The following is a 23,367-nucleotide window of genomic DNA, read 5'->3' as shown; positions in this document are numbered from 1 at the left end:
AGGGAGGTCAACTAAATGGCCTGAGGGCACTGTTGATGTAATTCTTGCTGCACTTTTTGAACCACGTGATTATATTACCTGTTTGGAAAATTAAAATTTTGAAAAGAATTCACTTGAAAAGTGGCTGACCTTTGGGCTCGATAGATGTATTTCGAGTTTCCTGTGAGCCGGTACAGCAGCAAGAAGACATAGGCACTGCCAGCTACGCCATGGCAAATCCCTGGCCCCTTCTTTAGCAGGCCCTTCTTCCACGTGAGCTCCCCACACCGAATACATGTGTCCAGGTACTGTGGCTTCTTGGAAACCAGATAAGCTTTGGCAAACAGATAGGCAATTCCTGTAAAAACATCAAAGACATTCAGAGAGGTGACGTTCAGGACTTAATACTACAGAGTTGGACTTGTTGAACTGTAAAGCATCACAAGAAACCACAATTTCTAAAATGGTAGGGCTGAGGTGGGGCCTGACATGCTGCTTTTCTAACAGAACTCTCCTGGGGACCACACTTTGAGTAGGCAGGCTATAGAATGCTCAATGAGAGAGTATTTTTCCCTGTAGGATTTAAGTTGCTTTAATCGTGAGGCTGGCCCCTGGAGGAAGAGCAACATTTTAACTGAGTACATCAACTGATAAAATCAATAATTTAATCTACAAATGGGTTAATATTTTATGATGTTCACTCGGGTAAGTATTATGTATATCTGGCTGTTTGGAATATTTACACATCTTACCGATTTCCCCACAGAGGTTCAGAATTTGTATTGTTTAAGTACTTGTAACAATATGCATTTTCTTAAGAGCAAAACCTGGGGGAGTCTTCAAAAACAACAATGCTCCCAAATGACCTTGCCAAGACTTCGACCCCAGCTATGAAGTGAGTCCTTTCCAAGTGGATTGTTTCAAGGAAAGAAACGTTTCTCCAAAACTCATCAACAAAAGTAGTATCAATTACAAAGGCAGGAACAGAAACCAGAAGCACTGCTATTTATAGAAATGATTTTCTCTAAGCTCCAAGTTCCAAGTGCTCAAGTTCAGAGAGGAGGCTAGTAAGGCAAGATGAGTCTCTCCTGCATAGCTTACCTTTCTCCTAGATAAAAAGTGAGGAAGAATGAAATGCAGTAAGTGCATCGACTAACTCATCCATCAGGTCTACCTCTGCCTTTCATTGCTTCAACTAGGCTATTTTTACAACTCTGTAAAGATAGAGATTACCTTGTAGAAAACTGATAGCAATGTAAGTAAGTCCTGTTCCTAGAAACTCAAATCTGTCTGGGAGAGTTTGAAGTGACTTCCCTCTGCCTCTGTGGAAGAAACTAGTTTGGCATCTACATGTATTAAACAAATCCATTTCATCATTCCTAATGGCCTATAAATGTCTGCTCTTTGGATTTTCCTCTGAACTGGTTGTAACACCTTTCTGGTTTCCTTCTTAATTAATGAGCTATATAAAATGCTTGATATACTCAGGTGCTCATTTTATATTTGTGTGAGAGTCATGATTTCATCCTCTTAAAATGTATCCTTTAACACTCCCTATGATTAACACTTACATTGCAACAGGCTCCTTGCTTAGCCTGTGTATTCTAGTCCCATTTTTGACAATGGTTCCCCATAGCATTGCCCTGCTTAAGTTTTAGGAACTATCTTGCACAAATGAAAGGATGATTCTTTTAAAAAAAGAATCTATTTAATTATACATTCATTCATTCACTGAAAGTGGTCACTGATTATCTCCTGTATGCGTAGCCCTAGGCAAGACCGGCCTCATGGGCATGTAACCTGTGCAGACCCATCGACAGCCCACGTCCCTTCAAAGAATCCAATGCTGGTTTAAGTGTTCTGCTATTGCCATATTTAATAATTTTTCTTAATATTCTAGGCCCTGTAAGTTATGTAGCCAGTACTGGCTGCGGGTGACAGAAATGCTCAACATGACTCTTGTCCTTCAGGAACATACTGTCTGAAAAAGATAAAATATGCATATACGACTGACACATAATAGGACATATAGCTCATGATGCCACTGAAACATACATGCTACTGTCAATAATACTGGAGGGGGCGTGCAGTGGATTAAGCTGCCACTTGTGAAGTCAGCATCCCCTACTGGAATACCATTTTGAGTGCTAGATACTCTGCTTCGGTCCAAAATTTCTATGCTTGGGAGGCAGCAGATAATGGCCCAACTAATTGGTTCTCTGACATTCACGTGGGAGACCTGGAAGGAGTTTCTGACACTTGGCTTCGGCTTGGCCTAGTCCTGGCTTTTGTAGGCATTTGGGGACTGAACCAATGGATAGAAGGTCTCTCTCTTTCTCTCTCTCTCTCTCTCTCTCTCTCTCTCTGTGTGTGTGTGTGTGTTTAAATAAATAAATACTCTTAGTAATACTAAAAGAATTAAAAAGATTCCCTAAGAGAGAGTGTCAGACAATGCCTCAGATGGATGTAGAGCTTTTTAAGATTTTGTAGGATGGATGGAAAACTCCAGGCCCAAGATGAGGCAGTGAGGGCATTCTAGGCACCAGGATCAGCAGGGGCAAAGACTAGGAGCCAGGAAGGATAGGTTACATGAGGGTCAGTGGTGTAGAAGGATAGTTTCAGTTCAGATTATGGCTGATTTTACAAATCCAATTAGACAGATCATATTCGGTGGGCAACAGGGAACCAGTGGAAGTGTTTTTCTTGTGAACTGGCATGCTTTTCTTTTTATGTAACAATAGGACTATTACTATAAACAAAATGACACACAATGGTGTCGGCAGAGACCTAAAGAAGGGCAATGGAGTGGCTATGAGGTGATTATGTTGGCCCAAAGATGGGAATGAAGCTAATGAAAGGAGACACTTCACAGAACTTGGTGGCTGCTTAGTTATTAATTGAGTATCTACTGTATGTGAGACACACAAGCAGATGCTAAGGTTTTAATAAACTCCTACACCTTAACTGGAGATGTTAATTTGGCCATGTGTTGGAAAACAGAGTTGTCATGAGAGCATATAAGAGGACCCCAACCCACAGCTGGTGGCACAAGAGGCCTACTATAGGGAGTGACACCATCTAGCATGAGCACTGGAGGAGAAGGAGGAATTAGCCAGGTGTACCAGATACACTTGGTGCCCTGCCTGGATCCCCTTTACCTTACCAGCAGATTCCAAATCTCCCAGTTGCTGTGAGAATTGCAGCTTCCCCCTAAATGGGAGATTTATCCACAGCCAGATGGAAGGCTATGCTATGCACCCCTTCCTCAGAGAATTTTAGCCAATGACTTACTGACACAGGAGTACAATTGCCTCAAGACAGAACCAGCATGTTGGTATAACCTGGGCCTCTTAGCTTAACCTCAGAATCAGGGTAAAACTATCTGCAGGTGGGTTATGCGCTGTTTGGTTTTTCTCTACTGCCCTATCCTGCTTCCCTGCTCCCTTTGTTGGTTGTTTCCAAGAGCAGGCTCTTCTTCTAGACACTTGGCAAAGAGCATGTTGGAGAGGGATGTGTTCCAGCCACGGGAAGCCTAAATGGCTTCCTATTACCCAAGTGCCACAGCATGACCCAGAAAGCCCTTTGTGACACAGCTCCTAGTCTGTTCTCCTTCCTCTTCTCATCCTTTCCCTGTTTAAAGCTTTTCACTTCAGAAAATCCAACTGTCTGCATTGTTTTGGTGCCTCTGACTACCCATGCTGTTGACTCTTTTTGGAACAAGCTTCCCACCTTTCCTGGCTTAATTTACCCCAGGCATGACTTCCTCTAGGGAGTTTTCTCTGAACCTGTAGGCAGCACACCAAGAATCCCTCCCCTTATTACAGTACCAGATTAAAACAATCTATTCCCATGTCTACCTCCCCTAGTATAGTGCTAGCCATCCAAGGTCAGAAACAGCATCTTGTTCATTTTTGTTTCCCTGGTCCATAGTATAGTGTTTGGCACCTTGCAAGGGCTCCATAAAAGTCTACAGGCCATATAATGCTACGTTTCTCACCCTATCATGGGCTGTCACTGGGGTGAAGATGGGAGATGTGGAAGCAAAAAGGGATGAGATAGTCTGATTGCTCTATCAGGCCAGTATCCTCAGGCAGCTTAACAACAGCTATTGATCCTGTGTTTCTGGACAGAGTGCAAGGGCCTCTACATGAAGCCTGGGTCACAGAACGGTGCATGTAAGAGACCTTGCAAAACTTCTAAACCTATGGGTTCCTAACCTAATCTAATAGAATTCATAGTAAGGCTGCTTAATCTGAAGGGAAGGAATGTTGGCTTTCTTTGCTTTTTGGGGGAACCATATAATTTTGTTATGGGAACGCTAATTGTTGTGCATTGATAAGAGACCTCAGTCAGCAAGAACTTATGTCTTTGCCAAATGCAACTGGGAAAAGGAATTATTACCTAATAAATATGGCTTGAGAGACTAAATCTTCATAAACATGGGTTCTAGCAGAATCTTGTGATAGCCAGACTTGGTGCATGCAGTTTATACATGCTACACATTCATCACTCAGATCCATTCTGGGCTGCATAATATTGTTGAAGCTCACATCATATGTATGATCTGCACTACAGAACTTCGTGACCAATGACACCTATACTGCCAAAGCATTGCTCCTCTTTATTCAAAGTCACCAAGAGCCCTTATGAAAGAGTTAAAAAAACACACACCTGTTTCAAGCAGAGTAGAGGAAATGCACTGTCAGTGTTACCACGGTAATGATGTAACTCAATGCAGTAAAGAGTTTATTTTAGCCACAGAATTTGTTCTAATGATTTTGCAAAGTGACTTTCATCTTGTATTGCAGAGTTATCAAGGCTATGAAGCGATCATATGAATCTTCCTGTAATGCTTCATTGCATTTAACGAGTAAAAGCTACATGCCACCACTCCACATATTTATAAATGAGCTTGTTTTCAAAGCTTTCGGTATATATCCCACAGGAATGGCAAGGGTCCACAATCTAAAAGAGGGGTCTGTGGTTATAAAAAGGTTGGATTCCATGATGGATATTAAGCCTAACAGCTTAGACACTTGCATTCCACAATGGAATATGTGGGTTTAATAGTTAGCTCTTGGTTCCTGGCTCTACCTTCCCACAAATGTAGACCCTGGGATATAGTAGTGTTGACTCAATAACTGGGAGACCTGGATTGAGTTCTTGGCTCTTAGCTTTGGTCTGGCTCAGTCCCCACCACGGAAGGCATTTGGGGTGTGTGGCAGGGAGTGAGCTCGCTCCCTCTCTCTCTCCCTCTCCCTACTTTTTTTTTTTTTTTTTTTTTGACAGGCAGAGTGGATAGTGAGAGAGAGAGAGAGACAGAGAGAAAGGTCTTCCTTTGCCATTGGTTCACCCTCCAATGGCCGCCGCGGCCGGCGCGCTGCGGCCGGCGCACCGCGCTGATCCGATGGCAGGAGCCAGGAGCCAGGTGCTTTTCCTGGTCTCCCATGGGGTGCAGGGCCCAAGCACCTGGGCCATCCTCCACTGCACTCCCTGGCCACAGCAGAGGGCTGGCCTGGAAGAGGGGCAACCGGGACAGAATCCGGCGCCCCGACCGGGACTAGAACCCGGTGTGCCGGCGCCGCTAGGCGGAGGATTAGCCTAGTGAGCCGCGGCGCCGGCCTTCTCCCTACTTTTTGAAAAGTTAAATAAAAAATTGAATTCTGTACTCCATTTCAATGTGTTCATTTCACAGATGAAGAGACAATGGCAGAAAAGAAACTAAGTAACTTTTCTCAAAGTCATTTAGCTGAATATTGCTGGAGCTACAATTAGAACACAGAGCTATTAACTCTGAATCAAAAAAACCTTTCTACACAGCATCGCTGATAACTAGAGCTGCCCCCTGTACAGGTGGGTTGAAGGATAATAGAAAAAAATTATGGGGAGAGATAGAGCAGTATTAACGAAGTTCCACATTGTAGATTATCTCTGGCAGGTTTTTAATCACAGAATTGGTCTGCTGCCCCAGCCATCTGCACTGTTCATAAGTCTGCACTCAAAAATGTTTTCTTCAAACAAATGAAAATTATTTTTCTAGGCCACTTCCTGTTTCAGAATTTTTAGAGAGTTTGTTCTTCCCAACTTTAGTGAGATATCAATGTTCTCTGACCTGTACTTACCAGACTTCTAATCATATTCAATGCTATTATTAGAGTATTTCTTAAAAGGAAGACCTATTGGTTTTTAGGTAGGGGTAGAGGCTGGCAGAAATAATGGACTGCATTTAGTGTTTTATTCATTTGTGAGTTGGTTTAATTTTGGTAGTCAAGTGAATACGTGGATTGAATGATTTTGCTTTGGAGCCTGTGTTCAATCTTCTCAGGATATTGAACATGAATGACAAAGGAGAATAAATAAAGTCCCCAAAGTGACAAATCCTATGCTGCACTGTTATGGTACATGATTTACAAAGACAGATGGCACTTAATGTACAGAAATGATGGAATAATTGCCTTTCAAGATACCTAAATCAATGAACTGCCCCACTTGCTCATTTCAGCAGATAATGTTCCTATTCTTTATAGGGCTTTTACTAGCACACTGAGTGCTTTTAAAATATTCTGTATTTAATTTGGGACATCTCCAAAATTCAAGGATCCTGGGATGCTTGGAGGATATCCAGAGACCATCATTAAGAATGATTAAAGTGAATGGGAAATGGAGGTATTGAAAATAACAAGAAGAAATATAATTTCCAGGATGGTAAATAACTGCTTTTCCTCCAAAAAGGTCAAAGCAAGAACAAATGGACTGAAATTATAACTGGCAGGAGTTAGCCTGAACATAATGTACAATGCCCTGGTACTGGTTCAAGCACACATTTTGAAGTTCCTCCCATAGATAAATATGGCAGGTACACAATACATAGTCAATAGTCTGTGACATATTATTCATCAACTCAAACTATACTACAGAAAGAGTAAAATTACATTTGGATTAAAGAACATTAATTAGGGAGTGAAAAGAGATAATAAAAATCAGGTAACAAAGTAAAGATAAATCAAATATACGTATTTTAAAGCTGCACTTACAGGATTGAAATACAGCCTTGAAAATCAAATCTATTCATAATCTAAATATTTTCTTATTTTGATATTTCAAATCTCTTCACTGGTCAATTAACCAAAATTAATTGATTTATTTGAATTTAGTTTTTTCAAATTGCCTCTTCTCTGAAGGCCTAATTAGCAGTGTAATGGGACTGTAAAAGAGGAGAGAAAGAGGGTGTCTGATAAATTTCTAGGCTGAATTCCATTAGAATTCACTGGGATAGCTTCATATTTCTCTAGGCTTTTTATTAGATACTAATGGAAATCTTCATTTGAAGAATTATAGAACAGGGCTTGTCAAACTTTAATGTACATACAAATCACCTAAAGTTATTGATAAAATGCAGCTTCCGATTGAGTCTAGGGTGGGACCCGAGATTCTGTATTTCTAACAAGCTCTCCATTGTCCATGCTACTAGGTCAAAGACCACATTTTGAGCTTCCAGGTTCCGGATTTGTACCATGCAATATAGCTATTGAGAACTTGAAATGTGACTAGTCTGAATTAACATGTGTAACTATAACATATACACAGGATTTCAAACACAGAATTTTTGAAACATGAGATATCTCAATTTTTCAATCTGTTACATGGTAAAGTGACAGTATTTTAGGTATATTGAGGTAATATATAACATTACAATTAATTTCACCTGTTTTTAATTTTCCAATGAGGCTACTGAAATTTAAATTACATATGTGACTTGTGTTATATTTTTATTAGACAGTGCTTATTTAATGTAATATACAAATGGACATAAGTCATATATTTTAAGAAATATAGGATAATTTTCAGGAGTCCTTTAGAGACCAAGACATTTTTGGCTTTGAAAAATTTTATCTTGACCTTTATATCTCACACAGTTATGACAAGAGGAGAAATACTGTCACTTAGAAGAGGGCATTTGGCCTAGCACCTGAGACATCAGAGCACCTGGGTTTGATTCCTAGCTCAGGCTCTGGCTCTTTTTTAAAAGATTCATTTTATTTATTTGAAAGGCAGAGTGATGTACAGAGAGACAGAAGAGGGAGAGACAGAGTGAGAAAGAGATCTTCCATCTGGTGGTTCACTATACAAATGGCCACAATGGCCAGGGCTGGGCCAGGCCAGAGCCGGGAGCCTGGAACTTCATTCAGGTCTCCTAGGTGGGTAGCAGGGGCCCAAGCACTTGGGCATCAACTGCTGCTTAGGCCCATTAGCAGGGAACTGGATCAGAAGTGGAATGGCTGGGACTCAAAATGGTGCTCCAATATGGGATGGTGGCATTGGAGACAGTGGTTTAAACCCACTGTGCCACAACGTCTGAACCCAGCTCCAGCTCTTGACTCCAGATTTCCACTAACGCAGACCCTGGGGGGCAGCAGTGATGGGTCAAGTAATTACGTTCCTGCCACCCATGTGGGAGACCTGGGGAGCACTTCCAGATCCTGGTTCTGGCTGCCATTGAGCCCCAGCTATTGCAGGTATCTGGGGAGTAAACTAGCAGATGGGAGCATTCTCTCTCTCTCTCATAAATAAAAATATTTTTAAAATAGTGATACTTTCAGAAAAGGAACCTCTCTTTGGCTAAGCTGAATGAAAAGCAAAGGTTTCAGATAACAATGTGTGAGAGACCTGGAGCACCATGGCACCAGTGTACCAGCTCATTCTCCCTCTCGATCGTCTCGCCAAGCTCAGGGGGCCAGTTGCAGTTCTGTTCCTGTTCCATAAGGAAGTCTACACTCTGCCATACCAGCTCACGATCTGAGGGCTTGAGGTGCTCATGGTAAGACAGAAGCATCTGGAGAATGGATGACAGGCCATGAGCTGCCCCTATAACAACAGAGAAAGCGTAATTAATTCACATGATTAGAAGAGCCAGTTTGATTTGCTGAAAACACGCTCAACAGGATAAAAAACGACAGTATTACTTGAAAGCACATAGAGTACTACAATAATTGAATTGTTGAAGAACTACGCATCTGGCAGTCTACAACCTGCAGGTCCACTGCCTATTTTTTTAAATAAAGATTTATTGGAACATTCATGCTGATGTGCTTACATACTTGTTTAGCTGATTTTGTGCTACAATAGCAGAGTTGTATTTGTGAGACACAGTACATGATCTACAAAGCCTAAAATATTCACTGTTCAGCCCTTTACAAACCCAATTTGTTTTCCAATTCCTACTGTTTAGATTGTTTTAATTTTATAATTAACCTTTCAGTAGCTTTTATGAAAATGTTTCTAAAGTGCTTCAAAATAATTTGGTATGAGTACCCTAAACACTTATTTATTCATTCATCCATTCAACACAGAAGTATTAAGCATCTACTTTATACCAGATACTGTATTCCATGCTGAGGACAGATCAATGAAAAAAACAGATTAAATTTCTTATTTTGTAATGTTAAACACCAGTGACTGGTATTTTTACCTAATCCTTCACTTTTAGTACTTTGTATATAGGACACTGTCTAATCCTGGGAATATACAGATGGATATGATTTGGTTCACACCCTTGAAGACTTCCCCATCCAGTTGTGAGACAGCCAGGTTTGTAAATAAGTTATTAGAACATAGGGTGATAAGTGCCTATGGAGGGGTGTATTCCAGGAGTGTGGTTAATTTTACATGTCAAATTTGACTAGGGGGCAGACATTGTGGTGTAGTGGCCAGTGCTTGGAATGCCCTCATCTTATATCAGAGTGCCTGAGATTGAGTACCGCCCCCCATTTCTGATCCAGCTTCCTGCTGATGTACCCTCTGGGAGGCAGCAAATTATGGCTCAAGCACTTGGGTTCCTGCCACCCATGTGGGATACCTGGATGGAGTTCCTGGTTCCTGACTTTGGCCTGGTCCAGCCCGGACTATTGCAGGCATCGGGTAGTGAACCAGCAGATAGATCTCTTTCTCTCTCTCCCTCTCTCTCTCTCACACACACACTCTCTTTCTTTCCCTTTCAAGTAAATAAAAATAAATAAACTTAAAAATAAACTTGACTGAGTCATGGGATACCCAGATATTTGGTTAAGCATTATTTCTGAATGTGTCTGTGAGGGTGTTTCTAAATAAAAATAACATTTGAATCTGTAGGCTGAGTAAAGCAGATTGCCTTCCCTCATGTAAGTAACCCTGATATAATCCATCAAAGGCCAGAACAGAAGAAAATGAAGGACAAGAAAAACTTATTTCTCCCTAGTTGACTGTCTTCAAGCTGGGACACTGGTCTTCTCCCTTTTGACCCAGATTTGGACTTTAACTCACACCACTGGCTTTCCCTCACACTACTGGCTTTCCCCAGTCTGGCTTTATCAACCTCCACATAATGTGAGCCAATTCTATTTCTTTTTTTAAAGATGTATTTATTTGAAAGTTAGAGTTACACACAGAGAGAAGGAGAGGCAGAAAGAGAGAGAGAGAGAGAGAGAGAGAGAGAGAGAGAGAGAGAGAGAGAAAGTCTTCCATCCACTGGTTCACTCCCCAGTTGGCTGCAACGGCCCTGAGTTGTACTGATCCAAAGCCAGGAGCCAGGAGCTTCTTCTGGGTCTCCCATGCGGGTGCAGGGGCCCAGGGACTTGGGCCATCTTCTACTGCTATCCCAGGCCATAGCAGAGAGCTGGATCAGTGAGGAGCAGCCAAGACTAGAACCGGCGCCCATATGGGATGCCAGCACTTCAGGATAGGGCTTTAACCTGCTGCGCCACAGCACCGGCCCCTGTGAGCCAATTCTTTAAATCATATATATGTCCTGTCTCTGGAGAATCTTGCCAAATATTAATACAAAGAGCTAAAAGACAACCAGTGAAGGAGAGTTTAATTTGACCTCAGGAGTGAATTTGGTACTGAAGGTTCCACATTAGTGGTGCCATCTAAGCAAAGTCTTAAAGAATTCCTAAGAGTTCCAGCAGAGGGTACTGAACCAGCCAAAGCATGAGCCTCCCTTTGCAAAAAAGGAGTTAGTTTAAGAACGTTAAATGCTTGGTGCCAGCGCAGTGGTGCAGCAGGTTCACACCCTGGCCTGAAGCACCAGCATCCCATATGGGCGCCAGTTCAAGTCCCGGTTGCTCCACTTCCGATCCAGCTCTCTGCTAGGCCTGGGAAAGCAGCAGAAAATGGGCCAAGTGCTTGGGCCCCTGCACCCATGTGGGAGACCCAGAAGAAGCTCCTGGTCCCTGGCTTCGGATTGGCGCAGCTCCGGCCATGGCGGCCAACTGGGGAGTGAACCAGCAGATGGAAGACTTCTCTCTCTCTGCCTCTCCTCCCTCTGTGTAACTCTTTCAAATAAATAAATCTTAAAAAAAGAAAGTTAAATGCTAGCCCAGTCACTGTAGGAGTTTTCATTTATTCCCAATTAGCGAAATCCTGATTTGTGGGGTATTAGGTTTAGTATATTCTGAGGGTGTCGCTCCCCCTCTTCGTGGAGGAACGACACAGGACCCTGCGCTGTTCTTTCGTCTGCTCGGCCCTCCCCGGGTTTGCTGCTGGTTCTTCCCGGGTTGGCTACTATCCCTTCCACCTCCGTGGAAGGGCAGTTCCCCCTGGCCACATTCCCCACTTCCGCAGGGGAGCGGCACACCGCCGGCCGGTTCTCTCGGGGGCTGCACGGGTTCCCTTAGATGTTCCCCATAGATGTTCCCGGTGCATGCCGTCTCTCTCCTCCTTTATAGTCCTCCTCCGCCAATCCCAACTCGGCTGCCCACACGCCGAGTACGCTGCTCTCCTCCAATCAGTAGCAAGTCCTACAGTTTATTGGTTGAACTGGAGGCAGCTGTGCGGAAGCTGTTTACTTCTCTCCCAGCGCCATATTGTGGGAGAGCAGATGCATAGAATAAGTCTTAATTCCAGTAACTCAGTCTAGTCCGGTTGCTCCCCACATGAGGGCTTGTTCTTTAACTCAATTCTATAATGTTAACACTTTCTCTGTATTCAGGCATCTTTTAAAACTCCTGACTCACCAAAAAATGCCTGACAGTTGTACCTAGTCAACAATTCCATAGTTCTTAAAATTTGGTCATAAAATTTGAAAGTACTTTTTTCACTGGACTTGAAATTGCTAGGAAAAGCTTGATTTTCAGGAAAATGTTTACGGATTAAATAGAAATTTGGTTTGCACTCTACATGTAAGTGCCCAGACATTAATTTCTCTTTAAAAATCTGTAATGGAAAAGGGGTAGCTGTATTAGGGGCTAGGGCAGATACTATCAGTGGCCAGCCCATTACCTCATCCAATACTCACCGATCAGGTGCAACTACTCTCCCTGCTTCCTACCTAATGGAAGCATGTATCATTCCACCTGAGGCTTTCTCTGGTCACATGAGTATGCCAGAGTGTGCCCAGACCACAGAGGCAGGTAAAAATTGCTAGGGAATTAATACTTCTGGAAACAGCTGTGAATGAAGCAGGATGTTGGTGGAAAAATACTCCAGCTCCCTCACCTCTTAGATGAGAAAATTCAGAGGCAAGTTCCATAGTTTCTCAAAGTCCCCAGTGGAATTGAGTCAGCTGTCCACAGCTGCTCATTATTACACACTCAATTGGCTTCTTTTTCTTCCCTATATCATTTTCTTATTCTTCTATAAAAACTTTCTGGGATCACCAGAATGAATGAATGAATGAATGAATAAATCTTCTACATTCAAATCCTCATTTCAAGGTCTAATTCTAGGGAAACTTAGACTGGAAGTTAAAGGTTCTTTGAAAGATTAAAAAAAAAAACAAAAAACCTCTGATGTTTTCCTTAGTCATGCACCTAAGGAAATTTCCTTAGCCAAGTTTAATTTATTTGGGTACCTTCATTATGTGCATGCTCTGTGGCAAAGATCTAGGGATCACAAAGATAAATGAAAGCAAGTCCCCATCCTGAAAGTGCACAAAGCCCTCGAAGGTAGTTGAACTACTAACCCACTAATTATAGTGTGATTTAATAAGGGTTCTGACAGCAGTGTTAGCAGAGTGACAAGACTGTTACCCAGTTTTTGTTTCAGGCAAAAACCTGACACATATGAAAGTTTTTTCCAGATATGGTTCAATAACCCTTTCTCCAAAAGCACATAAAGCTTCTCAGTAGATCTGATGACATTTGCGCAGTCTTCATGTCCGGGTATGATTATTACCGGTACAAGAAGGGGCTGGAGGAAGTGGGCGATTCTAGGCAAAAGGAACATGCACAAAGGAATAAAGATAGGAGGCAACTTTGTGTAGGGTGGAGACTACGCTGGACAGAATGTGGAGGGGAGAAATAAAGCTTGTGTCTGGAGAAAGAGGCACGTGGTCTAAAAGGGCCTGATCAATCCATTGAAGAAGTCAAAACAGGAGGAACTTATTCTTTATGCGGTTTAGAACTCAAAATTTGTCATTGCAATTCAGTAGTCTTTTACTAATCTACAATTATTAAAAACTCTAAATGTGGGGCTGGTGCTGTGGCATAGTAGGCTAAGCCTCTGCCTGCAGCACCAGATACCAGTTCGAGTCCCGGCTGCTCCACTTCCAATCCAGCTCTCTGCTATAGCCTGGGAAGGCAGTAGAAGACAGCCCAAGTGCTTGGCCACTGCACCCATGTGGAAGACCTGGAAGAAGCTCCTGGCTCCTGGCTTCGGCCCAGCTCTGGCCACTGCGGCCATTTGGGGAGTGAACCAGCAGATGGAAGGCCTCTTTCTCTCTCCAACTCCACCTTTCAAATAAATAAATAAATCTTTAAAAAAAAAAAACCTCTAAATTTTAGTGGCTGAATCCTGTTTCCCTATGCAGAAGCACTTTTGGAAATCAGTGAGAGTGAAAATTATTCACAATCTTTCATCAAAATTGGGCCAATGAGCTTTCAATCTAGAAGAATGATTTTAATATTTGATGAAAGCAGTTGTTAAAAGAGCTACATTTCTGCAGGGAGATTATGAAAACACATATTGAACCATGAATTGTAATATCTGTCAATATTTGTTTTAAAACTGCATTTTATCAGTGCACACTGTATGCTTATATTGAAATATCACACTGTACCCCACAAATACGCACAATTACTACATGTTAATCAATTATTAAAAATAAATTTAAACATTTTTAAGTAATATTATTCCTTACTAAATGAATCCTTATGACTTAGGGCAGAAACAAAATGTTTCAGTCATTGCTCAATGTTAATGTCAGAGACTCCTTCTGTATCAACACCTTCACTCACCCAAGTACTCAGTTCCATAGTAAGAATACATCAGGGGAATCGGTTTTCTCTTTTTCATGGCATACTGCTTCCCAGAGTCCAGAATTGCCTGGCAAATTGATTTGATCTGTGCTGGAGTCAGTACCTGTGTAAGAAATTCAAAAGGCAGAAGTTAAAGCAGAATCTTTTTTTTTTCTTTTTCTGAGACACTGGGTTTTCTTGATTGTGAAGTGTATGAGAACATAAAGAAAAGATGAGGAAATAGAAACATCCATTGTCTTATTTGATTAATTTATGTTGTATGCATGTGTTGAAGTATTGTACTGTACCCCATAAAAATGTATAAGTATTACATGTTAACCAAAACTTTAATTTTTAAAAAAGATTTATTTACTTGAGATGTAGAGTTACAGACAGTGAGAGGGAGAGACAGAAAAAAGTCTACCCTCTGCTGGCTCACTCTCCAAATGGCTGCAAAGGCCAGAGTTGGGCCTATCTGGAGCCAGGAGCTAGGAGCTTCTTCCAAGTCTTCCATATAGATGAAGGGGCCCAAGCACTTGGGTCATCTACTGCTTTCCCAGGCCATAGCAGAGAGCAGCCAAGACTAGAACCAGCACCCATATGGGAAACCGGTACCACAGGTGGAGGATTAACCTACTGCGCCACAGCACCAGCCCCACCAAAACTAATTTTTAAAAGGCTCATCAGTATATCTCCAGAATCCTTACCTGTATGTAAATAAGCTTAACTATTTATATGTATTTTACCACCGATTTTCCCTTTAATGTCAAATGTATCTACCATCTTCAGAAAATTCGCTGTTTTGATGATACTGCTATAGACCATTATAAAATACAATCTACCTCACAGCTGTTATATCATTAACCCTCAGCCAAGAACAAGAATATGCTCAGAAAAGAACAAGTAGTGGTCCTAACTGATTTTGATTAAAAAAGTTGCAACTTGTCATGTATAGTGCAAGTCTGGCCCAGACACTGAGTCTTCCATTTGTGTCACTTAGACTGTGCATAGAAGCCATGATTCTGTGACAAGCTGTTGCATGACATACTCACTCTAGATATTTGTTCTCTGAATGAAACCCAAGTTCAATAATGTCAAGAGAAAATAATTTCTAAACATCAAAGTGAATGTTCAACCTAATGGTTAAGACACTCATGTTCCACATCTGAGTGCCTGGGTTTAATTCCTGGCTCCAGCCCCAGACTCTAGATTCCTGCTAATGCTGACCAAGGTAATGGTGATGGCCCACATAATAGGGTTCTTGTCACCCACATGGGAGACTTGGATTGAGTTTCCAGTCTCCAGCTTTAGTCTGGCTCATCCCTGGTACTCTCTACTTTTCAAATAAATTAAAAAATAATAATAATAAAGACTTCTAAACATCAGAATGACTCTGAATTCAGAGAATGACTAAAATGTAAGAACTTTCAGTCTTCCACATTTTATTCAATCTATCCACAGTCAGTTTTAGGACCATGGCAATTAAAATGTTCTCAAGCCTTCAAAGCATCATTGAATTTATTATTCTGCTCAGGTTTGCAATGTGTTCTGTGTCCTGTCCTTCCTCGGGGCAGATCAGAAGCTCCCTCTGGCACACTGCCTGCACCACCAGAATGCTTGCTCCGGTGCAGCATTTACCACCTGCTACGTTAGGTCTCTCATTAGACTCTCAGTTCTTTGAAAGCAAAGACCATGGCATCTCATCATTTTGGTATCCTTGGTGTCCTACACAGAGCCTGAGGGGTTGCTTGGTATCCAATGAGTAAATTTAAGTGTCAAGTTAACTGGTATGAAAAGCAGAGCCCTCCCTCCTTTTCCTTTTCCCTTGCCTCCCCTTCTCCTCCCATCCCTCTGTTTCTCCCTCTTTTCCTCCCTCCTTCTTTTACATCCATTCAGGATTATTTCTTAAGCCCCTAATGTATTCCAGGCAAGCCTATTTGAGATGCTGGAGGTGACAGTGACCAAGATATATAGGATCTCTGTACTCATGAATCCAACCTCTCCAAAAGGCAGACCTACACAAGAAAAGTACCTGTTACATCAATACCTGTCCCTAATAACAACAAAATGTTACCTTAAAAAAAGTCATCTAAAGTTCAGTGTGACTGAATGAATACAGAATCAAGAAAAAGCTTGTTGGATTTTGGCCTCTCTTGTAAAATCCATACATCTAATTTTCCTACCTGATACCTGGCATTAGACCTGCCAATTCTTTTTTCTTTTTAAATTTATTTATTTGAAATGCAGAGATACAGAGAGGGAGCAACAGATAGACACATGGACATCTTCTATCTTCTGGTTTACTCTTCAAATGGCCATAACGGCCTGGGTTGGTCCAGGCAGTGTCGCTCCTCCGCGGGCTCGAAGGAGAACGACACCGGACCGCACGCTGTTGTTTAAGCGAATGACTCTGCATTGTGCACTCAAGTTTGCTCCTGTGCTAACCGCATTCTAACCGCATTCCACTTGGTGTGTGTCCGCATTCTTGTTATTCTTTCAGCGTGTGGTGTGAGATGTCTGGGGCGCCTCGCGGCGCATAAGCGAATCCCCCCGCGCCGCTTCTGTCTTGCCTTTATAGTCCTCTCCCACCAATCCATGCTCTGCTGCCCACGTGCTGAGCACGCCGCTTTCTTCCAATCAGAGGTTGGGTCAGCTCCTGCAACTCATTAGTCAAATTGATGAAGCAGCCGAAGCCGCTGTGTGGAACTTGTTTACTCCCTCTCAGCGCCATGTTGTGGGAGCCGGGCCCTGCTTCCCATAGGCAGAAACCAGAAGCCAGGAACTCCATCAGGGTCTCCCACATAGGTGGCAGGAACCTAAGTACTTGGGCCATCTTCCACTGCCTTCCCAGATACATAAGCAGGGAGCTAGATTGGAAGTGAAGCAGCAGGGACTTGAATCGTCACTCTGACATGGGATGTCGGCGTCTCAGGCCACAGTGTAACCTGCTGTGCCACAACGCTGGCCCTGAGACCACCAATTCTTTTAGAAATAAAATCCCACTTATATCCTAACTTGTTCATCTGATTCACCCAACATAAGAAGGGTATATTAAAATCCAGGTTTTGGTTCACTCAAATCAAACATTTAATTTGGAAAAATAATCACTTAAAGCAGAAACCATTAATTTATTAATTCTGGCAATTAACATTTGTTTGGCTCCTATTCCAGGAAGGTCGAACACTAGGTCTCATACTAGGCATTGTGGGGAAATTCTAGAAGGCATGGGACGCATTTTTTCACATAGGGAACTTAAACTGCCAGAAATGAAATATGACAAAAATTCACAATAGCTCAGTTGAAGTTTATGAGCCTATAAATGGAAAGAAACAGGAATGTAGAGTATGCAACATGGACAGTGAAGCACTACTCATCTTCACAAAGACTTTATTCTCTCCTCCATTTCATCTGTCTGCTCATAAACAATTAAATTAAATTTCCCTTTTATTAATTACCTATCTTTGTCTCTTGAGTTTAGTCTTCTTTTCCTGAAGACCCTATCTGCCTATGCATTCCCACTGTCATCTGGCAGCCCAAGGTCTTTCCTCAGTCCAACAGCAAATTTTTCTTAAATGCTTTACTGGTCTGCACTCATTCACATTGCTATCACAATTTTCACTTGATATTGAAAACCTTTACTCTCTGGGTTTTATCTGTATCAACTCATCTTACATTTAGTCTTTACTTAAAATCTTGCATCATTAGTCTCAAATCATTCTCTCTACCCTGGCTCATTCTCAGAAACCTGCTAACAGCCTTGAAGGGCATGCACTTAACAGCACATTACCCTGGTTCCATCTCATATTTTGGGGGAATATATCTTTCTCTTTGGCTGTACTTAGGATCTATGCACCCAATATTGATTTTGAATCCATATGGCAGAGATGGTAGGAAATGATCACTAACTTTTCAGAGATATACTCATTTGGATTACTAAAATTCTATAACTGAAAATTGGGTTATTCTTTCCTCAGTTGAATGTTTATTCATGTTTTCTGTGTGTTTATATGTGTGTTTGCTTGATTTTAACCCAGAAAAAAAATCAACTTATGCTCTATGTGGTGTCCTCTCTCTTTCTTTCCATCTGTAATCCACAGCTCAGCATTGGGAATGAGTTTATAAATATTATTTCAAAACCTCTCCTGGTCATGCATCATGTCTGGGTGGTTTCCTCTTATCTCTCAGAAACACTGTGAAAAACAAAGAGAAACCAGCACTTGTTCAGCTGGATAGAGACCAGTTATGCATGCAGTTCTTTATCTCTGGAAACAGACAAGACCAACCCTTGAGTGTATTGATCAGCAAATAAAAACTGAAAGCAGTAGTCATTAAAAAGTCTTTGTGGGGGGGATCACCAAGGAAGAGCATGTCCCCTTCCCCCCCCCCCCGACAATAGGGAAAGAATAAAGGAGATGAAACTCAGGGGCAGGTACTGGATCTTTTCCTCTGGTTTGTCTGCTTTCTCAAACATTCCACCATTCCCCACTCCTAACACACAGGAGCAAACACATGCACATGACTCACTACCTCTAAGAAGATGGCCTCTGTACTTGTCAAATACTCTGAGGCCCTGGCAAAGAGGAAGTGGCATTTCCCTGGGCAAGGGGAGATAAAAAAGTAACTAGGGATGGCAGAGGGTCTCCCTGCCCACAAGTCCTTCACCAAAACAAACCCAAATTCCCTTTCCTGTATTTCTAGCACCTAAGGCCTATGCATGTGTTCAGATTTTGTATGGATTGGGTTTTTAAACCTTTCTTTTTTTGTTTCACTGAATTAAAATAAACTAAGATATCTCAAAAATACAAATCAGGTTGTGGTGTTTTGACTATGTTCCTGAAGTTGTACTTATGAAATGCATGCAGTTTGTATACTTTAATAAAACGTTTCTGGGTGAAACAAAAAGCTTCATTAGTGTAAGGTTTTCTTCACTGATCTGTGAAATATTCCTAATGAGATGGCCTCTGAGTATGAAGACACAGGAGAACAATAAAGCATATGCAATGCTTCTTGGCCCTGCCTAAAGGTCATGCTATGACTGATTTACATCCACACAGAAGAGATACGACCTCCATTAAGGAAATGAAGACAATGGGCCAAGCCACAAAATGCTTGTCTTACCACACACCCCTTCCCCAGGCCAGTGTCCTGCCCACAGCCTCTCTAAAGTAGCAGTCTTTGGTGGCTATTTTTCTTTTGCTAAGTATCAAACACCTCTTGCCCCTCCCTCATCAACACTGATTGAATCCAAAGGCAACAGCAGTGGAGTCCTGGGTGTGCAAGTGTCCTAAAGCATACTATGCCAATCAAATGCCACTTTTCAATTTGAAATACCTGTTCCAAAAAAAAATTGAGGCCTGTTCCAAAAAAAAAAAAAAAATTTGAGGCCGTCAACAATTACAGCTGGTGCTGAAAGCAGGTCAGGAGGTAGGGCTGGAGGCCTAATGGGCCTATTTGCAAGCTGAGGGCAAGGGTTGAGTAAGCAGGAGCTGTAAGTCCAAACAACAGAGTAAAGGTGAAAGAAGACTGGTTCAGATAAGCCGAGAGGTACAGGATACCAAGAGAGCAAGTTAGAGAAAGGTCCTTACCTTAGTTCCTGGCCACCCCATCCTCCTGCTCCCCCCTTGACTTTAGTCATTTGAGAAAGTCTCAGTTCATTGCAAAAAGAGCCTACGTAGAATAAGCACAAATATAAAGGCAGCCTTTTCATTTTTCACTCCTTTACTCTTGATAAGAAAAATCAGCTTTGCTACCTACCATGCTAAATCCTTTCAGCTAAGATTACAAAGATGCCGGCATCTGAGACACATGGTAGGGCCCCCAGTCTGGAATAATCTATCTTCAAACTTCTTTCAAAAGCCCATTTGAGACATTTGGTGTCTGAGAAATAACTGTGGTCCATGGGCATTATTCCAGGAGTCCCAAGCCCCGGCCCAGACACACCGACTCAGGAACTGAATTTTAACAAGATCACCAGGTGGTGTGAATGTACACAAAAGCTTTAAAATCATTGGTTTAAGGAATAATACCCACAAATGCTGAAAATTTCCCAGTATTAGGTAATATTCCAACACAGCATGAGCATAACTCAAAAAGTTCATGGGAAAATGAAATTAAACATATTTTGATAAGTATTTTATAAGTATTGGAATCAATATAGTTTTTCATAATATGCCTTTCTATACATTTTTGAATACCTCTCATATATATGAATTATATAAATCTGGCTTTCCACAGATTTTTTTCCCCTAACCATTACTCTTATCATGCCCTTCATTTCTATACAAAGGAAAGGTTGATAAAGGAACAAAATTTTTGCAAAACTGCTATGGAAGATACTGCCTAGTTTTCTAACACTTCTATATAAAGGCCCAAGTGATAAGCTCCTCTCATAGTCCACCTAACAAACTGATAAGCTTGCTTTCATTTATAGTAGAAGCAGCAAGAGTTCTGTCTTGAGGTTCAAGAGGCAAAGTTAATTCCTGTGCTTAGTACAGTAACTCTCTTCAGCCTAGGGGAAAAATTATGCTTCCTGAGCCTTAATCATTGTTTGAATGGTTAATGGTTCCACCATATTCATGCTTTTTTGTTGTAAATCACCCCAAATACTCTTTTGGAAGTAGGAAGAACAAAAGTAAAGACTTTTACGATGTGAGGGATAGGTGTCTTGAGGTGGCAATTCAGTGAATGTCAGTTATTACTGTCAAACCAAAGTTCTCAAGCTAACCTAACAACTAATCCTCATGGAATCTGAAACAACTATCAGAAGATTCTAGACTTCCCACCCAGGCCTTGCTCAATCGCAGCCATCATTGTTACCTAATAGTCAAAATGTTCTGAGTGCCCATCTGCATAGAATGCAGAGTCACTCCAAAATCATGTCAAACGCAGAAGTAAAAGAATAAGAATCTGATACTAAGTTACATGTTTTTCTCCAGAGATTTATTTCCTCTCAACCCTTTGTCCCACAATTCTGGTGGCAGGATAGGCTTCTTCTCAGAGAAGAAATAAGCCATTTGGCTACTAGCAAACTTCAAAATGATTTTTGAGGGGCCAGTGCTGTGGCGTAGCAGGTTAAGCCGCTGCCTGCAGTGCCGGCATCCCATATGGGCGCGGATTTGAGACCCGGCTGCTCCACTTCTGATCCAGCTCTCTCACCTGGAACCCATTAGGTTACAGTGAACAGCCAGATCTTTCAGGAAATCTCTGAAACAAGTGTGGATTTACTTAAGGTGTAGAGAAGACAGACACTTGGAGGAGCTGTTTTGAAGTAGAACATCATGAACAGAGGTACCAAGGAAGCTTAAATAAAATAGGGCTAAGGGAAAACTTTCAGACAGGAAGCTGATTTGATAAAGGGAACAATTTGTATTATGTGCAAGGCCTGTGCTAGGTACTTCTAGGGAACAATCTTAATGATCAGACTAAGTAAATATGTGAACCATTTAAATAATGAAAGATTCAGCATCTGTTTAAATCCTAAACATAGGATTTAACCTGTACATAGACCTGTAGGAGTAAGATGCACAGAGTAAATACTGGGAGCTTCCCAAAGGAAGAGAAACGTGAGCTGAGCATTGAAGGACAAGTAGCAAGTAGATAAAAGAATTATGGGATGATGGGGAAAGCCCTGTGTATTAAAGTAATGCTTCTCAAACCACAGCTTGGACACAAATCATGTGGAGCTCTTGATAAAAATGAAGATTTCTCGGGTCAGCAGGAAAAGCCGTTGCAGGTGATGCCTCCATCCCATGTTGGAGCTGGCTGCTCCACTTCGATACAGCACCCTGCTAATGGTTTTGGAAAAAGCAGTGCAAGATAGCCTAAGTGTTTGGGCCCCTGACACCCACGTGAGAGACCCAGATGAAGCTCCTGGCTCCTGTCTTCAGCTTAGTCCAGTGCTGGCAGTTGTGGCCAGTTGGTGAGTGAACCAGCGGATGGAAGACCTCCCTCCACTCACTCTCTCTCTCTCCCTCACCCTCTCCCTCTCTCTGTCTCTCTCTGTAGCTCCCTCTATCTCTGTAACTCTGACTTTCTAAATAAATAAATAAATAAATCTTTTTTTTTTCAATGAAGATTCTAATTCAGTAGGATGAGGGTGTGGGCAGGATTTGAAGTTTCTAAAAAGCCTCAAGATGATGCTGAAGATAATGCTGCTGGTCCATCAACCACACTTGCAGTAGCAAAGGATTATGGGGATAGAGACTGGTTTCGGCAAAAGGCTTCATTTTGGGAAAGTGAGAAAATAGACTGAAGGAGCTACAGGAAGCTCCCAAAGATGTTCAAGGAAGGAAGAAACAGCACAAGGCAAGAACACTGCATGCTATAATTTAAATGATTAGATTACCCAGAGAAGGGAAGCATCAACAATGCTAAATCCTCCTCCCATATGCTGCATGTAGGAGAAACATGTCCAAATTTGCAAACCCCAGTGGGGAGCTCTCTTAGCCAGTGTGGCCAGGTTTGTTATTTTCTTAATTAGTCTCTAAATGGGGCATGTGTGCTGGTGCAGAATGAGCAAGTCCCTTCCATCTGGTTTTCCTGATGGTCCCTGACCATTATTATGCTGGACTAGGAGGAATGGGAGGCAGACAGCTCTAGTGGATTATTATCATCCAGTCATTAAAGAGATTCAGCAGGGAATGCCAGTTATAATCATTTGGTCCCAGATTCATTTCACAGTTGTTTCTTTCCCTTCTTATGTTACAAAACATAAGCCAAGAAAACATGGGAAACCAGAAAAGAAAAACAGGTTTCACCACATTCCTACAAAGTGACTGTTGGCTTTAAAGATTTATTACTAGTACCTGGTAATCCAGACTACACAAAGTGTCACTAGATTATTTCATTCTTTCCTCTAAGACACCAAAAGTCTCAAGGGTTGGAACTTCCTTATCTATACACAGGAAGAAACAATACTTGTCTGACTGAATTCCTCAGGAAGTAATGAGACTTCAGAAAAAGCAGTTCTCAATGTTTGGCTACATACTGCAATCACAGCAGGAGCTTTTTAAAATCCCTATGACCTGACCACACCCTGAACCAATGACATCAGACTCTGGGCATGAAGCCCAGGCATAAGGATCTTTTTAAAGCTCCCTAGGTAATTACAAAGTGTGGTCAAGGTGGAGAACTATGCATCATGAAATACTGCCAAAATAATATAATGATGCTGCTATAG

General features: G+C 41.8%; 1 protein-coding gene across 1 annotated transcript in view; it reads right to left on the bottom strand.

Moving 5' to 3' along the window:
* LANCL3 (LanC like family member 3) overlaps nt 1–23,367 on the bottom strand; it is a 99,479-nt gene that overhangs the window by 9,681 nt on the left and 66,431 nt on the right. The window contains exons 2-4 of the mRNA XM_002719829.6: nt 14,190–14,313; nt 8,647–8,844; nt 130–337 (exon numbers count right to left, since the gene is read on the bottom strand). Coding sequence (XP_002719875.1) covers nt 130–337; nt 8,647–8,844; nt 14,190–14,313 — 530 coding nt within the window. The remainder of the gene's footprint in view (nt 1–129; nt 338–8,646; nt 8,845–14,189; nt 14,314–23,367) is intronic.

This window comes from Oryctolagus cuniculus, chromosome X (genome assembly GCF_051225735.1).
Source record: "Oryctolagus cuniculus isolate XC-2025 breed Fujian yellow rabbit chromosome X, ASM5122573v1, whole genome shotgun sequence".
Taxonomy (NCBI): Eukaryota; Metazoa; Chordata; class Mammalia; order Lagomorpha; family Leporidae; genus Oryctolagus; species Oryctolagus cuniculus.
This window is presented reverse-complemented; position numbering and strand designations above follow the sequence as displayed.